This window comes from Carassius carassius, chromosome 17, assembly GCF_963082965.1.
Source record: "Carassius carassius chromosome 17, fCarCar2.1, whole genome shotgun sequence".
In the NCBI taxonomy this organism is placed as follows: domain Eukaryota; kingdom Metazoa; phylum Chordata; class Actinopteri; order Cypriniformes; family Cyprinidae; genus Carassius; species Carassius carassius.
In genome coordinates, this window is record NC_081771.1 from 3854486 (window position 1) to 3881695 (window position 27210).

General features: G+C 34.2%; 1 protein-coding gene across 1 annotated transcript; it reads left to right on the forward strand.

The window, feature by feature from the left end:
• Positions 1-26045, forward strand: LOC132160786 (regulating synaptic membrane exocytosis protein 4-like). Its single transcript, XM_059570475.1, has 6 exons — positions 1-699; positions 15650-15788; positions 22637-22749; positions 23046-23147; positions 23386-23525; positions 25651-26045. Exons 1-6 carry the CDS (start codon positions 603-605, stop codon positions 25867-25869), a joined length of 810 nt encoding a protein of 269 aa, XP_059426458.1. The 5' UTR covers positions 1-602; the 3' UTR covers positions 25870-26045.
• Positions 26046-27210: the final 1165 nt, after the last annotated feature.

Here is a 27210-nt window from a genome sequence, read left to right on the forward strand (position 1 = left end):
AAAGAGCTCAGCGCTGAATGAAGTGAATCAGCCTCAGACTGCTAGAATAGTAAGAACCTTTTCTCCCTGTCTGTCTCTCTCTCTCTCTCTCACTGTCTGTCTCTACAGTCCCATCTCTCCTTCTCTCTCTCCATTTCTTCTCTTTTCTCTCTCTCTCACACACACACACAGACAAACGGCAGTATACTCCACCCGTCCATCCACTGCACAGCCCGGTGAGGGATCAGCTGGACAGGGAAAAGCTATAGATCATGTTCTCTCAAGCAGATCCAGCACAGCTCTGAGACATCAGCCTCTGAGATGAGACTCCATCCATCCTAATTCTCTGTCCTCTAGATCTGGACAGAAACAAAACAAAATAAGGACTTTAGAGACAGCAAGAACTCTGGACATCACATCTGGACAGGATTCTTGAACCCAAACCAGGTCCACAGGGACTTACGAGGGTGCTTTGGCATTTGTTTTTCTATCTTGTACGGGGCTGGCGAAGGGGCCGGTGAAAGTTAGCCAAGACGCCACGTGCCGTGCTCCGCGTGAAGAATGCCCAGGCGCGCCTGCCCAAGCCGGTGGACACAACGCCGGCACCTACGCCGGGCCTTTACATGGAGCGCTCACAGAGTCGCATCAGCTTGTCTGCGTCCTTTGAGGCCCTGGCCATCTACTTCCCCTGCATGAATTCCTTCGATGAGGACGATGGCGGTGAGTGGATGTATATGTGTGTCCAATGATGTGGGTTAACGGACAAACTGTGACACCTGGAAGCTAGAGTAGAAGTAAGGCTTAGGGTTGAGATTTTGAGATTTGAGATGTGGCTTTGTGGGTCAGGATCTGAGCTGGAAGGTTATGGGTTCAAATCCCACAAGACATATGTGAGTTTTCACCAGTGTGTCCTCAAATGGATAGTTCGAAAAGATAAAAATGAATTTTTTTAGATATGTACAATGTGATTTGTACAGAAACATACAAGCTGTATCTCATTTCATAGGCTGTGCCCTCCAGAGGTTGCGTGTTGGCAACATTCAAAGATTAAGATGTGTCATTCAACTGTTATTTCTTGTGACACCTTAATTATTGTAATTTCTTTCTTACTTTGGTAAGAATTTATTGGTTACTTTTCTGAAATGTTGCAGCTTTAATGACATATAAGTGTGACCTGCGGAGGGCGCAGGATTTGAAAAGAGATGCAGCAACAGTTTTCAGGAAAATAAAGTAAGTGTCAATCCCTAAACATAACCATCAGTGGGGTGCACACAGATCTTATGAAAACAAACAAATTTGCCACAAATTTTCCAAAATGGAAAGTAGTTACAAATTGCCATGAGATTCAATAGTTGACCCCAAAATGAAAATGCCGTCATCATTTCCTCACCCTCATGTCATTTCAAATCTGAATGACTTAAAATAAGCTATTTTTTAAGAATTGCAACTCTTTTGAAATAACATGAAGTTGAGTAAATGAAGACAGAATTAACTATCTCTAAAAGCAAAACACTGCAGGTTACTCCAGGGAATATGCAAGTTTGCTTTCATTCAGATATCACAGATAATAATGGTTATCCTATGGGTTTGGGACTCATTTGGATCATTATTTCAGCAATTATTTGGTGCAAAATTGATGCTCAGTTCTTTTCCTAGTCTTTGAATTTTTGCAAGCTCCCAAACTATTAGTGCAACGTGCATGGTTTGGATGTTAAAGCCATGCCATACTGTTCATTTTGATATGCAATGAAGAAAATTGTGTACTTGCTCACTTGAGATCCATATCTGCAATTTGAAATGATAAAACAATTGATCTTTATGATGAATATGTGCATATGCACTCACAAAATACTTCCTTCAGCCGGCATTCTAATCAGACAGGCGTTTTTATTAATGAAGGCATTTAATCACAGCGTTGACACTCAAATGCTAATATAGCTGTGATTTTCTCCAGGTACGGCTTAGGCTCATTTCAAACAACGTCTGATTGCAGGTTAATGACTGTCTCAAATCCATCAACAGACATCATGGCGTTAATTTAGTGCTCATTAGAAATATTCTGACTGCTCGGTACGCAGTGTTTTTGAACTGCAATTTTGCATAATTTCCCAAGTGCTTTTAGTCTAGGCATGCTATAAATCTCTCTCTCTCTCTGTCCCTGTGTGCTCTCTTCCTTTCTTGATTGCCCTCGTTTCCCTTTTTTTCCCGTCCAATCACCCAAAAAACCTTTTACATAGCCACGTCTATCCGAGACATCCACACACCCACCCACGCTCTCACACACTCTCTCTCTTTCTACCCTTGGCCTGATTACAGACTTCTCTGCAGGAGAGAGACTAGTATTGAGAGGAAAAGAATGTGCTGGTGATCATCTTCGTTCAACGTGTGCATCACACACTCATAACCAAAACCATGCACACTTAGAGCACTTTCTGGTTTACCTTACAGTAGCATGTGCTGTTCCTCATATACATGTTCAATTTTCAATTTTCACTCTAGTCTGCATATATCTGCATGATAATGCACTATTGCTTGATAATTAAGAATGTGGGCATCCATCACATTATACGCTGTACTGTGCATGGCCTGTGGTGCTGTGTTGTGTTTGACTTTATAGTGTACACTATTGGTTTTAAGACAGGTTTTCAGGCCTGTCATTTAACTAATCAGCTCACCACATCTTCTTTTTATGCTGATACATACTTGCATAAATCAACTTAATCAATGCAAATCGCACTAATGAATATGCTAATTACTGGAACACAAACAAACACATTGCAAGTGCTTTAGTTTAACACCTATCGCTGACTGTCAGATGACTGTAAATGATTGAATAGCAAATAAGACTCCAAACAGTAATATATTACAGTGCAAATTACAGTTTGCTTTCTGGGTTTTGATATTTGGCATAATATTTGGGATGGTTTGAAGCCATTTAAACCTGTTGTTTATGAACGTAGATAAAGAACAAGGTTGTCTACAAAAGAAGGGGAAAATGCTGAACAAATGCAGTAATAAATGAACTCGCCAGTGATTTCGTAATAAGACCCATTACTCACTGCTCAAACCCCGGGACATTTCTGACCACAAATATAGAAGTGAAATTATCTTGTGGAAAAGAAATGAACTCCCGCATGATATTAATGCTTTTCGGATGGATCCATTAATCAGAAGAACGAGGGGAGTTAATGATATCTTTGTCAGTCAATTTCAGAAGAGAAGTGCTGAATGTGAACGTCCTTTGGTTGTGTTATATGCACATCTGAATTCACCTGCAACTGCAGGCTAATAGATCTGTTAAATTATGAGTCATTAATGGTTACAATTCACTTTCTAACTAGACAGCTGTGTTCTCATCTTTGTTCAAACATGATCTATCCAGACTAACACATGTCCGAACCAGGTGCAACACAACACAGATATTATTTGATTTTACAGAAAGCCAAAATGTGATATGAAATGTATTGTTATTCTTTTGTATTTATAAAAATATTTATTTAATTTAGTTAATTATTATTTATTAATTTAAAGAAATCTAATTTTCTATTAAAACTCTCTAGGCTTTCTTGTATTTAAATTGTTGATTTTTGTAGTATTCTATTTTATTGGAATTCTCTTCAATGTTAATAAAATAATAGACCACTATTAAATGCAGTTCAATACAAGGCACATAGGTGGCGCTTTTGAGTCAAAAAGTGGCAAATGGTTACCCTACAGTTTCTGGACTTCATGTTGTCATTTCGCAGCCTTTCTGCTTTCATTGAGGTCAGAAAACCTTGGTGGAAACTTGTTGCATCCCATCCCGTTAGGAAATGGCGTCAAACTTCGCTCATCTTAAAGAAATGATGTAAATCTGCATAAGCAAAAAAAGATTTTTAGCTATATTTTTGAATGCATTGATTAGATTATATTAGATTCAACTTTATTGTTATTGCACATGTAAGGTACAAGGCAACTAAATGCAGTAAAATTGAAAAGTTAAATCAAATCTAGTCAAGTCAAATCAATCTAAATACATTAATTTGTACCAACATATTACATTTTATGGGTTAAATCAGTCAGGACTCCGGAATAGTATTGATTGCAAGTTATCATGTATATTTACAGTGAGAAAAACACAAAATATAAGCTATATAGACATTTTCGGGGCTTTTCCTAGTTTAAATACAAATATGAGTGCTGTGAGATCTCAGAAGTAATTGAGAAACGACTTGATCCAGCACGTTTATTTTGCATCTAATCTTTTTGATTAGTGTCCTCTTAAGCTTTACCAACAGAGTGGAAGTTTCTCTGTTCAGACTGCTTTCACCCATAGCTTTTGCCTTCATTCTGTTAAGATTTAATCTAACAGCCACACAACAGGGTTCAACACCTATATAACATGCTCGCTCCCCAGCCATGTTGACACAAAGGGCCCGAAGCCTTTGCGACACGCATCAGACCCAACGTTGCCTCCCACCGCTTGTCTTGGCACATTCAGACTTCATCTTTCATATCCTGTTTTCTGTTAGCGCTGTTTGATGCAATGTGTATTAAGAATCCCAAAGCACAACATGTCTTGGCTCCCCCCTCCACCGGCGCAGGAACAAATCTCTGCCGAAGAAAAGCGAACGCTCTGAAGTCTCGAGGCTTATTAACCCACCTACTCTGACAGGTCCTGCATTGATGCTGCTGCTCAAAATAACTCACAAACAAACACACACACGGCATCAGTGAGATGTCATATGGCGGCAGGCGCACATTCTGTGTTGCATAAGAGCGTAGTGAATCATGGACAGAGGAAAATTTAGAAGGAGGTCAGGATGATTGATACTCATAGCATCCGTGTCCACGAAGGCGTGTGTGTCCGTGTGCATCAGAGATTTAATGCTGACACTGATTATCAGCATGTGTTTATAGCTTGGGTTTTAAAAAGCTGCTGAAGGATGATGCGTGATTATATTTATGTTTTAAAATCAGGGTCAGAGAAAAAACTGTTCTGAAGAATCTTTGTCACCTTTCACACGTTCCGCTCTTATATAAAAAATACATTTGGCTTAATTAGTAGGTTGGTACATTTTTGAGATATACTGGGAATCAACGTAGTGATATATAAAATCACTTAATTACAATTATGTATTATGATTTCACAATCAGATAATGTGTACCGGTTTTTGTGTGTGTGTGTATGTGTGTGTGTGTGTGTGTGTGTGTGACAGATTTGGTGTGAGAGTGAATATCAAGATAATACTTAGAAATGTAAAAAAAAAATAAAAATAAAAATAAATAAATAAATAAAACAGATTGCTTGATTGTATACCAATTAAGCGGAACCCCGCACATGGCATGCAAGAAAAAAATAAATAAATTGTGTGCATGATTACTATTTCATTCCCTCGATTTTCTAAATTGTGTGCACAATTTACTAATTTTGTTCTCTCAATTTATAAATCATGTGCACGATTTAGCAAATCAAGGAAACTAATTAGTAAATCCTGCACACAATTTATAAATTGAGGGACCTATATAGTAAATCATGCACACGATTTAGCCTACAATTTTTTTCCTGCATGCCATGTTTAGGGCTCCGTACAATTTACTGGCATGCCATGCAATTAATACAATAAAAAATTTTTTTAATCAAATGACAGCCCTGATTATTCACTGAATTTCTTGTTTAAATAACAAAATATGGTTCATTCGGAAGTATCAACTTTAGAAACAAAGACAAAATCAGTGATAAATTGACTATATGAATTTGATTCGGATCTTTGTTATAAAACAAAATTCAAATTAGCTAAAAAAATGTTTTTATGACAGAACAAATGTTATATGTGTGGGCATTTTGGAAATTACAGAATTTACAAATTCACAACAAATACTCAAACAACTCAAAAACTTTTTGAAGTGTTATTTCAAGCAAAGCGTTGCTACACCTGTGCCTTAAATTTACTTATTTTATTTCACATTAAAATTTGTTTTAAATTAGAAAGCAAAACATATTATCCAAAAAATAAATAAATAAATAAACAGGCAAAAAAAAGCAATAATAATAAAAAATCAAATGCATGCTAACTTCAAGAATGACTTACACATTTAAACTCTTTTGCACTATGCATTTTAGGCCAAAACCGACAGAAAACATTTACTAAAAATTACACAGCTTGTTACTAGCATTCAAATTATTTTCTGACAATTTTCCAAAACACTTGTTTTGAACTGTGAAAATCACAGAGACTTAGTAGCAGTAAGCAACAACTTATAGTTAAGCACTACAAACTACCCTGAACACTTTAATATCAGAGTTAGATTGTCAAGATTAAAAGTTAGATGTTTTCAACTATATCATCAGAGTCAACCGGGACTCATTCAAATAGGCATGGTAATGAAGTCATATCATAAAAGACGATCTAAATCAAAATCAAATGTTATGTTCTTTTTTCGTAGAGATTGCATATCTGTTTCCATTGCACAAGTTCAATTATGTAGAAAATGTCAGTGTGATAAGTGTGCGGTGGTCAGTTCTCATCGGCCCACACAAGCTGCTCTGTGTCTGTGTACTGATCCTGAATCGATGGCCGCTGAAGTGCTGTTCGATTCCCAGCCATCACGCACAGGTGAGAAAGCAATCTGTCATTTTTTTTCCCAAGTGGAAAAGAGAAAAAGTCTGCCAGGGTGAGAAATCTATCACATGATGCCAATGTGAAGACAACAGTCTGTCCAATCAGATAATGAAATTCCCTGTTTCACACCGATCCATCATCGACCCACCATATAATCATCATTCATTGTTCCTGTTAGAAGCATCTCTAAGATATAAAGTGTTTTGTTCTAATACTGAACCTACATGTTAATATGTTCAGTAACACTCAGGGCCATCTTTAGCTGATAAGAGGCGCGTGGTTCCCTCGGTTCATTTGCGATCATGTTCCGGGGAGGGTCGTAGGGTGGTTGGTGGTATTTGGGGTCCCCCTCTGCTGGGGGGAGGGTTTGTGTTCGCTGCAGGGCCCGGTGCGACCCACCCAGATGCATCGCCCAAATGATGGCCCTATAGTTACATATATATATATAAGTATCTTTACATAAATTTGTAAATTTACTAGCAATTTCTGAGTAATTTTTATTTTAATTTTTTTATTGTAGAAAGAGTAGCCTATTTAATACTGACATTTTATCAAGTTTCAATTTCAGTTTTTAATATAAAACAGGGATGACATTTTAAGATTGTACACAAAATGGCTGTTAGAAAATATAGAAGAAAGAAAAAATAGGATATAAGATAATAATACCTTTGAGGTTGAGTGAGGTTTATGTTTAAAGGTAAAGTGTGTTGTTTCTACACATTTCTACACATTTCAGCTTTAAATCGAACAAATAAATCTGCAAATGCAGGCCAAATGCACATACATACGCTTCATTCTCTGAAAACATAAGAAAGTATGTATTTTCAGGTAAATTTATTGAATTTTAAGAACGTGAAAAAGGCACTTTTTTCTACTGACGATGAATTGTGATTTTATCGCAATGTAAAAGTTATTTTTTTTTCTTTTTTTAAGTGCCTTGTGCCTCAGATTAATGCGCACACAAGCCTGGCAAATGCAGCACTGATTGATCTCTCTTTTCAGTCCCAGCGTGACCTCTGCTAGTGTAGTGTGCAGGTGCATTTGGTCTGCCAGCTTTGTGTTGGCATATGCAGTCGGGGAGCACAGTGATACAATGACGTGCGTGAGCAAGAACAGATGGCTGTGCACAAATGCTCAGATGTACCTGCTGTCATGTCCTTTACTACAGTCTGGAAGTGAAAATAATGTCCTGGTCTTTTATTTTGACCATCAGTAATCATTATGGGTTGTAAAAATCAGGTCCAGGCCACATTTCACCCTAAAATAAAAAGTAAAAAATATGAGAAACAATGAACCCCCTAACCACCCCCTCCCAACACACAAACACAAAGGTTTAGAAACATTTTTTACTTTTTTGTAATATAATGTGTAATAGAAAGTGTATTAAGGTTATTTTTTTTGCATTGTGACATTATTTTATTAAAATTGTAACTATTATTCTGAAAAATAAATATAAATTGAATTTCAGTACTGTAATACAGTATTTTAGACATAATTACCTTAATGCAGAATATAACCAATTATTTTTAAATATAATTTTAAATACAATATCATGTAATACAAATATAAAACAAACCTTATATTTTATTTTTTATTTTAAGTTTGAAATGAAGTTTGAAATTTCAAAGTAGACTGAAATAGTGTTTTCTTGTAAAACAACAAAAACAAACAAACAAAAAATTATTTACAACATTGAAAATTGTATATTTTCTTTTTTACATTGTGACATTATTTTTTAACTATTCTGTATAATAAATGTAATTAAAATGTTAATCTAAAACTTTATGCAAAATATAACTAATTTTTTTATATAATTGTAAATAAAGTATAATGTAATAGACATATAATATAAAACATCAATTATAATTTTTATTTTTAAGTTTGAAAATAAGTTTTTTGTACAATTTAAAAAAAATTAAAAAAAATTTTTACAGTGCATTGTCACTACTTTCTTGATGTTTTAACTATTCTGAACAATAAATACAATTAAAAGCATATTATTGCAATACAGTATTTTTAGGCTTAATTTTCTTCTTTATGCAAAATATAACTGAAATGTTTAAAAATTATTTAAAACAAATAATATAAGATATAAAATATAACATAAAACATTACATATAATTTTTTTTTAAAGTTTGGGGTGAAATATGACCCAGTTCTTGACAGTTTTTCATGAGATTCATCGTCATTCATCACTGGAACAAAATAATCACATTACCTAGAGCAGGGATTACTTCCAATAAATTTGAACTTTCATAATTAATTTATTCACTTGTGTAGTTAAATTGAAGAGTCAGTATATAATATTACCATGAAAATTGCATAATGATGGAATAATTATATAACAGGTGTGCACTATTATAATACTAATCACCCATTGAAACAAATGAAGACCATAATTGAAAATCCTAACCAAACTTGCATTTGTTTTTAATATGCTGCATGGCAGAAGCATTCAGCGAGCACATCAGTTTGAGTAGCAGTTGACTTGTGTAGTAAATCACAGCGTGGTTCATCTGTTTTATAGCATTTATATAAGCCACTCAGAGCAGATCTGCAGAACGAGACTGTTTGAAGCTTCACACAATTACTGCCGCCTACACGTTATGACTGAAGTATTTCAAACAACATCCGGTGGCCCACATTTTGAATGGACACATTGTCCTGAAAGGAAATTAATTCGGAGCTTTGGTGAACATGCAAGAAATATGAGTTGGAGTCCGGCTTGTGTGTTCATTTCTGATCTTGTTTACCTCTCATCTCTACTCTTATATTATTTTAAAAGTATTTTATTGTCATGGTGGTTTTATTTATCGTTCTGCCAAATAATAAATACTAAAGAAGTGCAACAACTAAAAAACACATGCCAAATATGCAACAGATACTAATAAAACCAATCAAAATGTTCATCAGTTTTTTATTACTATTATTAAGAAATTCATACTTTTATTTAGCAAGGACAAATTAGGTTGATCAGAAGTGACATTAAAGACATTGTGTTCACTAGATTTCTATTTCAAATAAATAATGTTTTTAACTTTCTATTTATCAAAGAATTATGAAAAAATCTTACCTTTGATAAGATTTTTTCTTTCTTTTTTGAGCATGAAATCAGCTTATTAGAATGATTGCTGAAGGATCATGTGACACTGAAGACTGGAGTAATGATGCTGAAACATCACAGGAATAAATTACATTTTAAAATATATTTCAGTAGAAAATAGTCATTTTAAACTAATAATATTTCACATTATTACTGTTTTTACTGTATATTTGATCAAATAAACAGTGAACATGAAATCAAAATGTACTTTTTGCATTCCCTGTCTTGTAAACGATTTTTCAGTGCACAATATTATAAAGAAAAATGGTTTGTAATTGATTGGAAATGGATATGTCTTATTTTAGGCAGAGTGGTTGCATAGTACTGTTTTATATAGAGTTTCATTTAAGTAATGGATGGTATGATATATGCACTCTTATCTCTTAATCTAAAATTCATACATCTCCAGAAACTTTTACACGTTTTAATATATTCAGATGGAAGGTTCCGAGGCAGTCTGCAGTGAATGGGTGCCGTCAGAATGAGAGTTCAAACAGCTGATAAAAACATCACAATAATCCACAAGTAATCCACATCACTCCAGTCCATCATCTTAACGTTTTAAGAAGCCAAAAGCTGCATGTTTGCAAGAAACAAATCCATCACTAAGACATTTTAAACTTTAAACCATTGCTTTTGCAGTGAGTCTAGATCTAAAATCCACCAACATATTTGTTTAGAACTGTTTTGGCTTGTAAACAGAGCTTCAGCTGTACATATTTCTCTCCTGATTCAGACCAGATGACATTTTCACTGGAGAAGGCAATATTACGTAACTTGGATTTTAGCCAGAGGTAAAACGTCTTAATGATGGACTCATTTCTTACAAAAACACAGCTTTTTGCTTCAGAAGATGTTAATTGATGGACTGGAGTGGTGTGAATTACTGTGAATTAGATGTTTTTATCTGCTGTTTGGACTCTTATTCTGACGGCACCCATTTACTGCAGAGGATCCATTCTGAATTTACACAAAATTGTCAGTTCACTGCTAATCAAATGAGGAAAATATATAAATTAGTTTACTATAGATATATTTAAATGAACAACAATAAATAAAAAAATAACTCAGATTATAACGCACATGAACAGATTCTTGTTTCTGGTCTGCAGCTACTGAAGCTCCAGTATGAAAAATCAAACTCATAAAATCCCAGAAATATCTCAGGTATATTAATATAACTCTCATATATTTGCTTCTGATAAATGACCTTCTGAGGTCATTTTCCCCCCTTGCATCCATTTATAGCTCGGATCAAAGCTCGGTTCTCCGTCTCCTGAAGCTCACGTCTCATTTAGCCTGTAGGCAAATCATCGGAGCTGAATTAGGGCAGTATTTGAGTAAATATTTGGCATGATTTTTGGCTGAGAAGGACGCATCTGTGTATGATCAGATCCTCCACTGTGATTAAACAGATGGGCTCTCATCCAACAACCAGCACATGCTAAACACTTCAGTATTTTAGGCTTATTAAAGGATTTTAACACATTCATATGTGGAACAGAGAGGGAAATGAGCATCCAAAAGCAACGCTTACATATCTAGGTTATTATTAAATAAAACTAAATAACATAATAAAAATGCTTTATAAGTATTTTGAAGAACATTGAGCCTATTTTTCCGCTGCGATTTGAATTGAGCTATAAACCTCAAAATGTGAACTTTACAGGATAAAAACATGTCCAGGTTATAAAAAATACAAATATATATATATATATTTTAATAGGTAATTAAGGCAGGCTGGGGTAATGAGAGGTAATGGCATGATTGATAGCATGGACAAACCAGAAAACTGACATGCTCATTTAGACCACAATTAATGTCTGGCCTAATGATCTTCAGCAAGCTATGTTTAAATCAGACCGAACTTAAGAGCATGCTGTTCCTGTTAACCTGGGACTTGGGTAGAGACACAGCAAATCAAGATGCTCTTAAAGACACTGGTCACACAAAAGCTGAAAATATGTCGGTCACTTCAGCTGAAACACAAAAGAAAATGTTCTTGGTGCTTTTTTTTTTTTACTCCTTTAAGCTCAAAAAAGGACATAAAAGTAGCCCATAAATAATACTTTTTTTCTGTTTTGGAGCTTGAAAGCTCTTGATGGAAAATAATTTCTTCTATTGTTAAATAAAATCAAATAAAATAGGTTTAGAACAACATGACAGATAGTAAATGACAAAAAAAAAAATGAATTTATGGATGATCCAATTAATTAAGTGAATGATGCACCTATATTTGCATTTAAATTAGCATATCACTCTTTAACAATAGGCTTTTATTGAAGATTTCGTCTTTAGTCTCATAATAGGTTTTTCTATAAGCCTCTTTGTTCTTGTATTCAAACTAGTAGAAAATAAATTTGGATGCTCTGATAAGTGACAAGCATAGGTCATAAACCACAAGCAAGATGAGATAGCAACTAAACGGGCTTATTAGAAAAGCCTCTTATTTCTTTCTTGTTCGTTGTATATTCATGAATGTCACTTTGATTAATGAGTGTTGGTCATTCTTATAAATTGAGATACTTTATCTGTTGTCAGGGGATCCAGTCGCTGAGACCTTGTGGTTGCACAATACTTCACAGAACAGAAAACACCAGTGAGATGTCCAGGGAACGGAAACATAACACTTACATAAGACATAATTAATGTCTAAATGAAGTATTTATAGTGAAAAATCACTGCTCATACTTATTTTAAGTACTAAAAATAAAAATCCCTAGCAACCACTCCTAACTTGTGGTGGACAAAGTATCAATTATTTGAGTAGAAGTACAGATACAGATACAGATATACAGATATACCAAGAAAATATTAGCCTACTCCAGCAAAAGCATCAAGTAAGTAGACTACTCTGTAAGTAACCAGCTTTAAAAAACTTTTTTTAAACACTTTTTTTTTTAAAAAACACGTTTTTTTAAACACTTCAGTATTAAAAGTAAAAGTACTGATCGGTGAATGTTTATTTAGTAATTATAACTTGTATACTTTTATATTCAATTATATAATTTAGGCTACAAAAAACTAATGATCAGAATATCTGGAGGCTTTTCATACACACACAAAACTAAATGTGTGTTCAGAAACAATATAAAGGTCAAAATGTATAACATTTTAAGAAGAACTCTATGCAAACATACTGCTTTGACAATGGGGAAGATGCAGGAACTATAATTAAATATTATAGTAAATATTTACCAAAAAACGTTAAACACTTCTTACAGTACGCTTAAACAGCTTGCCATTTCACAACAGATTTAGTTCCCAAACAAATGACTTTCATGATTTTCATATAGATACTTATTTTTCACACCATCAATCACACATGCACCCAAGCTCTGAAGATCTCTCATTTTTGGGGTTGTGGCTAGAAGGGGTACAGCTATGGCCAGAAAAACCGACAATAAATTAAATGTTTTACCTATTAGATTGTGTTTTATTAACATCTACACCTTCCCAATCCTAAACTCACTCCTTACAATAATGCAAAAATACAGCGTGACAAAAATGATGCTATTTTGATGTGCGCATGCCCAGTAGATGCAGCTCTATCCCTTTAGCCTTTACCCGTTGTTTGCTTATTTTGAGTCAGACTTGTGAATCCACTGAATTGTTTACTAGTGTCTCGCTCTGACTGAATCATTTGAAACAGTGAGTTGTTGACTCGAGAACGGCTGCAATCCGCTCAGTCCAGTTTGCAAATGAATCATTCAGTGTGATTTGCAAACCGATTTAACAGGTTCACTGAAAAGAAGCGGCTCGTTCATGAATCAGGCACCGATATCGCGTCTCAGAGCGGGTGGTGATTTCTCCAGTTCAAAATAGCGAGGTACGAAATGTTTTAAGAAATCTAGTGAAGTAAAAGTTTCTCAAAATAAAAATATTCTGATAAAATACAGATACTTAGCTAATAAATGTACTTAAGTAGGCTAGTAAAAATACTTTGTATACCACTGCTCATAACTCATTTGAAACCACTAAACAACTCCCAAGAAACCACACAGCAGCATGTCAACAACCAATCAGAACGTGCCAACACTCTGGAGCTGCACATATAAAAATCAAGTTTTGCTGGGATTTGGCTGTTTGTGTGTGTGTGTGTGTTGTTTTTATGAAAAGGTAAAATCACTTTTTCAGGCATGTTCCCCGAACATAAAAAGGCTAAAGAGAGAAAGATGCAGTGAAGCACAGTGCTCTTGTCTCCCATAGCAACCCTGGCATTTCTAGTGCATTTCCTGATACATGATGTTCTGTTTTGGAAGGTTACACTGACATGCTAGTTAGCATGTGCCGAGTGCACCAGAAATGCCGGAACAGACAAAAGTGGAATGTATTTTTAGGAATGGCCTAACTAGGTCATGTGCTTCATGGCCAGGAGAAAGCTGTGAAAATGGCTGCTTTCCCATCACTGCAGAGAGTGTGGATCAAACGCATTTCAGCGGATAACATGCAGTTTTCAGAAATAACAATTTTTTTATCAATCTCACTTGCTATTGCATTATTTAAAAAAAACCACTGCATTATATATATATATATATATATATATATATATATATATATATATATATATATATATATATATATATATATATATATATATATATATATATATATATATATATATATATACATATATATATATATATTTTAAAACCCTGAATTTGAAATTAAAATATGCATTAATTAGTCATTGGAGAATATAAATAATTTGATGATAAATGAAAAAAAAAAAAAAAACAACAACATGAAATCAGTGGTGACTGAAAAATATTAATAGTAATTTTGATTTAAAAATGATATACTATAATTACAAAGTTTGGAGTCAGTAAGATTTTATTTTTATTTCTGAAAGAAATTAATATGTTTAGCCAGCAAGGAAACATTCAATTGATCCAAAGTGACATTTATGTTGTTATAAAATGTTTCTATTTCAAATAAATACTGTTTTCTAAACTTTCTATTCATCAAAAATTTTGATTTTGTTTTTATCACAGTTTCCACAAGACTGATAATAATTATACATGTTTCTTGAGCAGCAAATCAGCATATTAGAATGATTTCTGACGATCATGTGACTCTGAAGACTGGAGTGATAATGCTTAAAATTCAGCTTTTCATTATAGGAATAAATTAATTTTTAGAATATATTCAAATAGAAAGCAGCTATTTTAAATTGCAAGAATACTTCACTATATTATTTTTACTGTATTTTTATTAAATAACTGCTGCCTTGGTGAGCATAGAGACTTTTTTCAAAAACATTTGAAAAATCTTATCGACCCCAAACATTTGAACGGTGGTAAATACAGTATATATATATATTCCTCTTAGAAAGGGTTGTGGACATGTTGTTGACTTATATAAAGTGCATGCAAAAAAATGAGTACCAAAACAATTATGAGATGACATTCAGCTTTGCAATGACTCGGAAACAAATTCTCTGAATAGAAATATATTCATGAGGTCATGGGCTAGTAAAGCGGTCAGTCTGCGGCTGATCCCCTTCACCTTTACTAGGAAAAGTCCAGGCTTTGTGAATCTGTTCTCTAAGCCTTCTGAGTTCAATAAGGCACCACATACTTGAATTATACAAGAAGATTATATTTTTCAAAGGATTTATTTTTTATACAACCAGTGCTGATATGAAGTCTGATATGGAGAGAATTTGATATAACTTGCTTTTTCCAATGCCTTTGCTGCTCAGACAGAAATATAAGAATAACATGGATATTTCAGAATAACCTTTCCCACACAGTTTGTGCTATAGACATGATATATGATATCATGCGACTTATGAAGACGTGATCATGATACACCATTTTTATGCACTAGACGTTCCTGGACGTTCCCACAAAATTATACTGAAGAGTGACTAAGAGATTTAGTTCCAGTAAGAACCACTTAGCAAACTTCTTATGAATTAAATGTTGGTTTGGGGAACATACGTTATCTTTTTTTGTTTCAGACCCAGAGGGCCGCAGGTTAAAGGGCATCCAGAGGAGTACAGAGACAGGGCTGGCCGTAGAGATGCCCAGCCGTACGGTCCGGCAGGCGAGCCACGAGTCCATCGAGGACAGTATGAACAGCTATGGCTCGGAGGGAAAGTGAGTATTATAAATCAGTACTTTTCAAAATACTACATTTCTTTCAAAAATCAAAACTGGCTGCTTCCTCTCAAACTGAAGAAGCCTAACAAATATAGAGTCTGTTATTTTGTTTGTTATCAGCTTGATCGGGTGATACATTAGATGGGATAAATATAGGAAAAGTGTTATATTACATTGTGGAAAGGTGCAGGTGAGATGAGAAAATCGCTTTAGAAATCTACCACTGTACACTGCCTTTGGATATATTCAACTACATGTTTCATCCAGACAAATCAATCTTTTTTTCTTTCTTTCTTTCTTTCTTTCTTTCTTTCTTTCTTTCTTTCTTTCTCTCTCTCTCTCTCTCTCTCTCTCTCTCTTTTTTTTTTTTTTAGATATTCCCATAAGTTACATAACCAACCATATGAACCCCTCTTCTTCTCGGTAATAAACTTTTTCTGTGCTGGCTCCATTTCTGAATGAAATCCAGAGTTCAGACCTTCTGTGTTGATGTACTGTAAACTCATTTCAGATCTGGACACTGTCTGGAGTGTCACATCAAAGCTACAGGTTTTGAGTTTTGCGTGATGTAGTCTTGGTTTAGGTCTGTGGAGGACAAAAGATGTTTAGCTTTAATTCCAATGTGCCAAACCATTTTGCACAAGTTTGGATACATAAATGGAGAGGATATTTGCTGGTTTGGGCTTGCTTGAACCAGGGCTATTATCATTATCTAAAACTTAAACCATAAAAAACATTCCCATTCACAGAAAAAGCATTAGAAAAAGACAAACAAACATTGAAAATTATTTTATTTCAGTTAGTTGCCAAGCTGCACAATAATTTAATTAAAGTACAATTTAAACTATTTTTATCTTTCTTAATGAATTATCAACCATTTACTGTGGCCCAAAACTATTTGGACATGCATGAATGCCACTGCATTAGATAATAAAATATCAAAGCAAGTGGTATTTGTTTTAAAGAAAGATTGCACTAGTACACATTTCATACAAAACATGATGATATGAACAATAGATATTTGGTTCAAAATAAAGACCAAAATGAGGATGCGAGATAATGTAAACTTTAAATATATTCATGAAGATTTTTCAGACAAAACCATTAAAATAAGAACCACTCATTAATGACAAAAACTTCTGAAATGTGTCTGTAATTCACTTCAAAACAACATGTTCGGTTACATAATTATAATGTTACGCTCAACCGCAGTCTATACTGCATAAATTTCCCCTCAAACGCTTTGTCCAATACCCAGCGCTCCATTAGAAATTCACAAACAAGACAAAAACTCCCCGCAAACCTTACGTAATGTAGTTGGATGCTCTTCCTGTGCAGCTCCATCATGGGAGTAAAATCCAGCCCAATTCAGCGGGATTACTGCGCAGTTTATGGAGCATGGGGATTACAGTTTTGGCTACCACTGCTAAAGATATTTGACCATATTACATTGCATCTTATGCATCTCATGAATACATAACAGAGTAAAATGTATTTTACATAAACACTCACTGTCATTCTGGGCTTTGACAAACAACTGTGATGGAAAGTCATAAAGCGAGGCTGATTTAATGCGGTGGCTTTTTTTTTTTTTTGCTTCTTTCTGTAATATGTATTCAATATCTAGTCTTTATTTTATTTGTTTCCATTAGATATTGTTTGTAAATTGCCTTGTGTTTTTTTTTGCCTTTAAATACTTCAAATGTTACTAGATCAAACAACTGTACCAAAAAGTTATAAAACTATTTAAAAACATTTAAAAATATCAAAACTTTACAAAGCATTAGGGAGCATTATTAAACCATTACAAACTAGGAATAAACATAATATGAAAAGTTATAAAATATTATGAAGTGTAAATTAAAAAATAATGGGGCTTGCAAAAATTATTAAAACATAAAGTACAAATTATTAAAATATTACAGCACATTATTTCTTTGCAGTTTTCTCTTACAAAATCTTACATTTAAATTCAATGTACTGTATAGTATATTGTCTCAAAACACATTGCAAATCTTACAAAGATCAATACATTTACAAGTATTGTTCATTTACAATACAAGTGAGCAGCAAGCATCATCTTGCTGCAATTGTTGTACAGGTATACAAGCATCTTTACAGTGGTTTTATAGGTGATTTTGCTAAATAATAGAATGAATCTGATGCACTTTCTCTGATACTCTTACAAAAAAATCTGAATTTTTTGCATCTCTGACCTCCACAGCTCCAACTTTTGTCAATAAAAAAAGTCTTATTTGGTGAGCAAGAAGAGCAAAAGAGGTCACATTACTGACATTTATGTAATGGACCTGTCAAAATATCCCTAGAAAGCGGAAAGCAGCAATCTAATGCCCTAATTATAACTCCAAAAGCAGAACTGCTCATAGTGCATGGACCAAAAATATAATTATATTAAATGTCCTGAATAAAATATATTTTTTTAAACAGCCAGAAACTGAAATGCAGTGACATAAATATGAGTGCAAAAGTGAATGCCCTCAAGTTCACACAGGTGTCTTATAGCAAAAAAAATAACCACGGGTTTGACATTTGACACCCCCCAAAAAGTGTCCAAATACTTAATTATAAACAGTATATCTGCTGATTTATTTATTTATTTATTTTTATTTAAAACCTAACAAACTTATTTTTGTGAAATGATTTGCATGATACCAGGCATGTTCTGTCCTTATTTAAAATGCTATTTCATATTCAGTGAAATTCATACATTACATGCAAGTGTCCAAATACTTTTTGGGGCCTCTGTAGAAAATGAAGATGTTGAGATCGATATTCAATAATTTCTCAAATAGGAAGGATAAAAATCTGAGAGATATAAATATAATTGAATATCAGATTGTCTTCATGATAGTTATTATAGTTATTAACAACTTATAAAATACAAATAAAAAAAAATTAAAAAAAAAATCCTTAAACTTATTTTACTTCAACTAGTGGCCAAGGCTTCATCTTTTATTTTCCTTTAGTTTAATTTGATATTCTAACATAAAAAAATACATTCAATATATAATTATATTATATATTTAAATAAAAACTGTACAGACAAAAACACAGCAAATTAAAATTTTACCTAAAATTAAAAAGTAAATAGAAAAATAAACACTAATACAAAATATTGCTAAAAACTATAACAGTATCTCACTGATACTAAAATAACACAGTCTCCATGTCATTTAAAAATAAGTCTGCACTCTATTTCAGATGCATATACATTTCCCACATACCTTTCACTTTTTTCCAGAAAACAATAACTCTTGTACTTGCATGCAGGAACAGAGCATCTGGTTAAAATGTTTGCATGCAATGAATACCAGAGCGCCAGAAGAACAGCATGGAGACAGTGATATATAAAGCAATTGAGAGCAGTGCACTGAGACGCCATGATTAACACATAACACAGACAAATGTTTATTCGAGTGACATCAAGAATGTGGTGTGTAATATGTGGAGCGGTGATAGGTGTATTTGTCACTCTCCGAAGCGTTTGTAGTAATGCGTGTGTGTTTACTGCTGACGCCAGTGCACGCAGGGGCCAGTGACTAATATTGACTCTCCGTTTTGCCAAAAGAAATGATGAAATGTCACAATCGAGAGAGGAAGAGGGGAAAGGAAAAATGAACATTCTGTCATCATCTACTCATCCTCAAACCCAAACCCAACCGTCATTCTTCTGTGGGACACAAACAGAGATGTTTTGAAGAAATTGCACACAGCTTGTGACCACAGCTGTCAAATTTTGGTCCAAATAATGAACAAAACACTGCAAAAGACCTTAAAAGTAGTCTGACTTGTGTGTCTTTTTCCTAGTCTTCTGAAGCCATATGATATAACTTTGTGAGATGAACAGATGGAGAGAAAGTTGTTTTCAAAATCAGTTCGCTTGGCTGCCATCTTTCAGCAGCTATTTTTTTTATCCAAGTACTGCTCCTGTCTACTTGAATAGGAAAATCAGAACCTACAATATGTCAAGATTTTGTTTCAATAACAAATTTTAATTCAGCAATACATTTTGACAACAATGGCATCACACATTTAGCTTTTTTAGTTAAAATTGTGGTTTAAAAAAAGTTTGGTAAAAATATAAATAATAATAATATATATGTGTGTGTGTGTGTGTATTTTCTTTATTTCTATTTCTATATTTTCTATTTTTATTTCTTAATTAGCCTTTATTTGTCTCATTTACCGTTTCGGGTCAGTGAGAATGTTCGAACATTTCTAGACATCTCAAGGCTTAATTTTTTTTATGAAAAATACAATAAAAACAGTATTATTATTATTATTATGAGGTATTTTTATAATTCAAAATAACTTTTTAATGCTTAATATACCTTTTTCAGGATTACTATGAAAAATTTTAGCACTTATTTGAAATATAAACCTTTTTAACATTTATAAATGACTTTGCTGTAATTTTTTTCACTTTAATGCACCCTTGCTGAATAAAAGTATTATACTGTAGTGTATACTGTATAATAGTGTATAGGTATATTAAAAAAAGCTAAATTTACTAAATATGCAACACTGCATGAAATATTAAGTATTCTTTTCAACATTGCTATTCAAATCATATGAAAAAAAGATATGTTCTCTGAAAACAATATTTTATGCAGCTTTGCGTATCAAGTAAAATCATTTTCTTCATATTTTAACTGAAAAATTTGGGAAATAAGTTGTATGGTCCACTTTTCTGATTCTAATGTTGTTATATGGACTGTGTGGGACGATTCTCCGTTTGTGTTCCAAAAGGCTTTGGAGTGACATCTTGAGAGTAAATGATGACTGTTCCTTGGAGAACAGAGAGACGAGCGGATAGAGACACTAGACGAGAGACTAAATGATGAACTAGATATTGACGTGGGACAAAGAGACAGGATGGAGTGAAAAACGAACAAAAGAACAAGGCGGCGATGAAAATGGGATCTCTTGGGATGCTCGGTCTGACTATTAGGCATCAGGATTGTCTGGACCCTACCAAAAGCATTTAAAAAATAAACCTGTGCGGAGATGGCAAGCGGAAGAGACAGAGCCGGGAATGGGTGGAGGGGCACTGGAGAGAATCAAGGTCAGACCGCAGAAAGAAAATTAATTATGAATCCGTACACATTAGTGTGGAGGATTATTGAGAACAAACACACAGGAAGGGGAATGGAGAAAGGGGGGAGAGACGGTTTTAAAGGAGGACTCAAGGAGAGCAAGAGAACAACCGTCATGTAGAGCACCATGGGTAGCTTTTTAAAATCAATATAAAAATATATATTAATAAAGAAGAAATGTGAAATTTGCCATCTGCCATTGGTCGGTCAAAACAGCTAGAATGTAAAAACACCTTATGTCAGGGTGGTTACGTTTGCTCAAACACGCATCCTTTTGCCCTCTTTGGCCTCCTTTTTATTTTGCTTGCAAAAGGAAAACACTTCTTTCATCACCACCTGTTTCTGTATCTAAAAATGATCTCGTTACAACAACAACAACAACAACAAAAGACCTAATTAATCTGATCCGAGCACAAGCGGCTGCCTTCTGTGAAAGTGAAAACCTATGATTTGCAATAAGGGATTGTTCACCTGTGTAGATAGCTAAAATTAAGTCAGTTTCCTTCAGAAGATCTAGCTAAAGAGTAAAAAAGATATTATGTATAAAAAGAAAAATAAGAGGTTGATAAAGTAGCATTGCTTCGTAAGTGAGACAAACAGGTACATGGCTATTTTTGTTTTATTGTAATATAATAAAATATTATAATTATTATAATATAATAAATTAGGAATTTTAAGATCTTGTTGGTGTCGTTTAAGGCTTAGAATTCTTTCTTGAAGATGTTTTAGTGGGAGAAAATTAATCTGAAAAATCATTCCAGAAGGCTGATGAAAAAGTGGACAGTCACTGTTGTGCTATTAGATGAAGGCCAGACCTCCTGTTTGAGAGGTCATGAGGGTGAATATGACACGGAGCATGCAGCTCATCTCCTGAAAACACATACAGTACACTGAAGTGATGAATTTTTGGTGTCTCAAATCTGCATGTAGGAGCAGGAAAGCAGTGTGATTATATGCGTGTGCGCTGGGCACTATCAGAGCTGAGCTTCACTTTCAGGCATATAGGCTGTCTATCTTCATTACGTAAAAGAGAAGTGCCTTCCGCCCATCGATCCCGTCCCATCACAGAGCCATGCCGTTATCACTTCAGTCATCACAGAGGGAAGGAAACCGTCATAATATCTGTCATGCATGCTCATATGATGTCAATCTTCAAAGCCATCACAAGCAACACACACACACACACACACACACACACGTTTGTTTTTGTGAAAAGTGGGTTCATCCCATAGGCGTAATGGTTCTTATACTGTACAAACTGTATATTCTAGCGCCCTTCACCAACCCTACACTTAACCCTAACCCTCACAGGAAACTTTGAGGGCATTTTTACTTTCTCAAAAAAATAAGCGTTTTGAAAAATGGGGACACGGGTTATGTCCTCATAAGTCACCCTCTCCTTGTAATACCTGTGTCATACCCATGTCATTATACAGAGTTGTGTCCTGATATGTCACAAAAACAAGACCACACACACACACACACACACACACACACACACACACACACACACACACACACACACACACACACACACACACACACACACACATGCTTAATTCAGGCTGTCTGCACCCAAAACAATGAAATATATGTACATATATGTGTACATAAAACATTCTCAACATTTGTTCCATCCAGCAGACAGACTCCAGCACTCAATGATGTGTATTATTAATAAAATGAGCTAACTTCCACAGTAACACTTTGCTGTTTTCTTCCCTTTAGTCTGAACTACAGTGGAATGTGTTTGGCATCAGATGCCCAGTTTAGTGACTTTCTGGATGGGATGGGACCCGCTCAATTTGTGGGCAGACAGACACTAGCTACAACTTCAATGGGTGAGTGCACTTCTACATCACATGTAGTACAAGTGAACAGGCTATAATTTGTCCTTTTCTTTTATGGACAGAAAGGTTAGCCATTTAAAATAATTTTTTTTTAGTAAATACATTTTTGTTAGTTGTTCATTATTAGTTCATTTTAACTAATGTATACCTAATGTTAACAAAGGGAACTGTATTACCAACAGATTAAAATAACTACGATCAACACAATGCTGTTCAAAAAGGGAGAACTAATGTCACTCGCCCACGTGTCGCTTGACGCTCGTTAACGTGGATATTAATGTCTGCAGGAGATGTTGAGATTGGTCTGATGGAGAGGAACGGACAGCTGGAGGTGGAGATCATTCAGGCTCGAGGACTCATCATGAAGCCCGGATCTAAGGGCCCTCCAGGTGAGCCAAGTCTGACAGCAAATGTTTATAGATTGGTTTTCAAATACACAAGTTTCTCACAAGATTATTCACTTTTTCTTATCTGAGCATTCATTATCCAAAAGCAAGCATGTGTGTCAGAAAACTGAAAAGAGTGGCTCTTCAGTGGCTCTTCAAAGTGGCTTTCAATATCTTGTGGATTTCAAGGATGCCGTTTGAATTATTGTATTTTGTATTTTGTTTCCTTCTTCCCTTTCAGCGGCCTACATTAAAGTCTACCTTCTGGAAAATGGCATCTGCATTGCCAAGAAGAAGACAAAGTCTGTCCGGAAATCGTTAGATCCCCTTTACAATCAAGTCCTTGTTTTTTCAGAGAGCCCGCAGGGAAAGGTTGTACAGGTAAACTCGATTTTTACCTTTAATGAAGACAATCAGGGTTACTTGTGCAAAACTCCACCAGAGGATGCATCAGAGGGACTTCAGTTTTATTGTCCACCAAGTGCTTAAATATTTAGCATTGTTAGGTGATGTTTAGCAAGTATGAGGAATAGAAATAGTGTTGCTTGCCTTATAAACCTGAATCAAACCAGCAAATGAATCCTAGAATACTTGAATTTCTTAATGCATTTAATATTAATGTGTCAAGCACTTTAGAGGCATCTGTCTGGTTGGTTATTTAAATGACAAAGAAAATAGGCTGTAATTTACGGCATAGTTTACCCACGTCTTTTCCAATATGGTGTAATTTCCCTGTAGGTGACGTGATGTCAGTGAATTATCATTTCTTATGCATTCCCTCCATCATTTAGCTCCACTGCAGAGAGAACTGCCAGAGAAACTGCAAAGCAGTGAACACTTTATTTTTAGCAGCACTGAAGGAATAGGGGGAAACCTTTCATATCTCTCCGAATTAGACATTTTTCTAAGGACAACATTTATGAAAGCCTGTCACAACAAACAATAAAGGTTAGAACAGACTGCAGGATGTTCAGGAACATCGGGTGGTTGGAAAAACATCATTTGCATCTGTTTATTCACTGATGTACAGCATCCTCCATCCAAACATCCGTCATTATTATGTAATGAATCTCAGGGAACTTTCAGATTGATCTACAGTAGGCTAAATTATTCTTCAAAATTTTCACACATTCATTATCATATTTGGAAATTCAAATTATTCAGTTTGTGCTGCAAGATGGATGAATCACACAAAAGCTGTCAAGCATGTACACGTCATATTGCGTTAAAAAAAAGGGAGAGAGAGAGAAATTTGTAATTTGTAAATGTAATATTTTATTTAAAGCACATTTCCCCCTAATTATCATAACTGTAGTGCAAAACACTTAATTTATATTACTTTAATTAAGAAAAAATATGATGTACAATTGGAATTTTAAACGAATTATGCACGTTGAATGAAGTTATGCTGGATTTGAAGCTTTTTCAAAAATGTTCATGAAAAAAAGCTTATGAATTATGATGAATACAAAATTTTGAATCAGGAATTTATTAATTACAAGGATTATATGTGACCCTGGACCACAAAACCAGTCATAAGTAGCACAACTATATCTGTAGCAATAGCCAAAAATAGACTGAATGGGTCAAAATTATTGATTTTTCTTTTAGGCCAAAAATCATTAGGATATTAAATAAAGATTATGTTACTAGAAGATATTTTGTAAATTTCCTCTTGTAAATATATCAAAACATATTTTTGCTTAGTAATATGCAAAGCTAAGAATCCATTTCAAGGCAATTTTCTCAATATTTTGATTTTTTTGCACACAACATTTTCAAATAGTCAGGTCTTGGCCAAATATTGTCCTATCCTAACAAACCAGACATCAATGGAAAGCTCATTTATTCAGCTTTCAGATGATGTATAAATCGTAGTTTCAAGAAACTGACTGGTTTTGTGGTCCAGGGTCAAATTAAATTATTTATCCAGACGAATGGAATTTAAAAAAAAAAAAAAAACTTATGAAGAATTATGGTAAATTCAAAATGAATTTACACAATTATGAATTTATGAATTTAAAAGGAATATATACATTTCAAATTTTATCCAGATTAATAGAATTAGAAAAAAAAATCATTATGATCTATAATATATTTAAAATGACAATTCTGAATTTATGGATTAGGATTATATATAATCAAAATCTATATAATTAGATTCATCTTGATAAATGGAACTAACTATTTATGAATTTATGAATTAGAAGGATTATACACACACACACACACACACACACACACACGCACACACACACACACACATATATATATATATATATATATATATATATATATATATATATATTATTATATATTATTATTATTATTACATTCTGAGATTCACCCAGAAAAATGAAATTAACTAAATGTAATGAACTAAAATTGAGAATTTTGAAATGAACTAAGGGTTATATACACATTTAAACAGTTAATTCTTCTTGTTGTCAAAAGTACTTTTCATTGTTCCTTATGATAACATAATACTTCCATTTCTCATTAACAGGTCATCGTTTGGGGAAACTACGGCCGGATGGATCGTAAATGCTTCATGGGCGTGGCCCGCATCCTATTGGAGGAGCTGGATTTGACAAACATGGTGATTGGCTGGTACAAGCTTTTCCCCACCTCTTCTATGGTGGACCCCACGATGACGCCGCTGATCCGCCACTGCTCACAGCTGTCTCTGGAGAGCACTGTCGGCCCGTGCTGCGAACGCTCATAAGACTAACAACTCATCTAGATTTATCTTTTCTCTGGAAGGGCTCTCACAGCCCCCCGATCCTAAGAGTGTTGGTTGTGCATGACTGCGGCACCGGCACCCTCTGGAATGTTCTAGAATTTCTTCCGAACAAATGACTTTTCTGGAATATTCCAGAATTGACCACAGAGGGAATGCTCTCTTTCAGCCTCTAAAAAAAAAGACTTCACGACTGGCAGAGAATGCAGACCAGATGTTTGGGCTTTATTTTAGCTTTCAACACATTAGCTTGTGATGTTCTGTATGAGGAAACGTCCTCCATTTAGAACTACACGCAGGTAAACGTTTGTGCAACGGATGGGTTCGTGCAATATGACACATAATAGAGAGAAGAATATAATGGTAATAAAAGTGTGGGTTTGCATTGATCTTCTTGTGTAATTAATAATACAGGAATAGTTATACGTCTTAAAAATATGTGTAGTTTGGAAAGACTCAATGTTTGTAGTTCATGATTTCATTCGCACACGGATCTTTTTTTGTTCGTGTCTCTTCCGTTTCGTCTTTCTCATTACTGAACAGTGCCAATGCTGCCAGCGAGTGGCTTTATTAACGGCTAGTGTCTATATTCGGTGACTACAAGCTTTATGAATCAATAATCTACGCAGACACATATTTAAAAAGACCATCTTTTCCCAAACGGTGACATGTCATTGTACGTTTTCCCCCACTAACAGTATATGGAAAAATGAAAATGGATGCAATATGCTGAAGAAACATAGTGATTATGAAATAAATGTGAGTAGATGATATACTTACAGTTATCATTATGATAGATATGAGATTTGTAATGGCTGAAACCAATATCTAAAGAGAAGAGTGATATAAACAGACATAATATATACGTATATAATAAAATTTTATGATAACATGTACATAAAATTAATGAATTAAAATCTAAATGAAAAAATGAAACGTGTGCAATCCATTATTTTTTAAACGAAAAGGAAGATCTAATGACAACTTCTGTAATTTAAAAAAAGAAAAAAGAAAAAAAAGGATCAAATATTAGTCAAATTAATTACCAAGGCCAATATTTAAGAGTATATTATTAATTATTAAAATATAATTTAGTTTTGCACTTTATAATCTTGAATGTCTTTATTGTAAGCAACTGCTAGTTTGGCATAAGCCAAAGTTCACTTTCTTCTTTACATTATGATATTATTTCTGACTTCGGGATGCAGAACCTTTAGTAGCAATGATGAGGTTGTAGCATTAGATAGTAGCATACGCATGAAAGGCATCTTAGTTTGCCACCATCTAATGAGATTTTGCATGAAATCGATTGATACGAGTTTATCG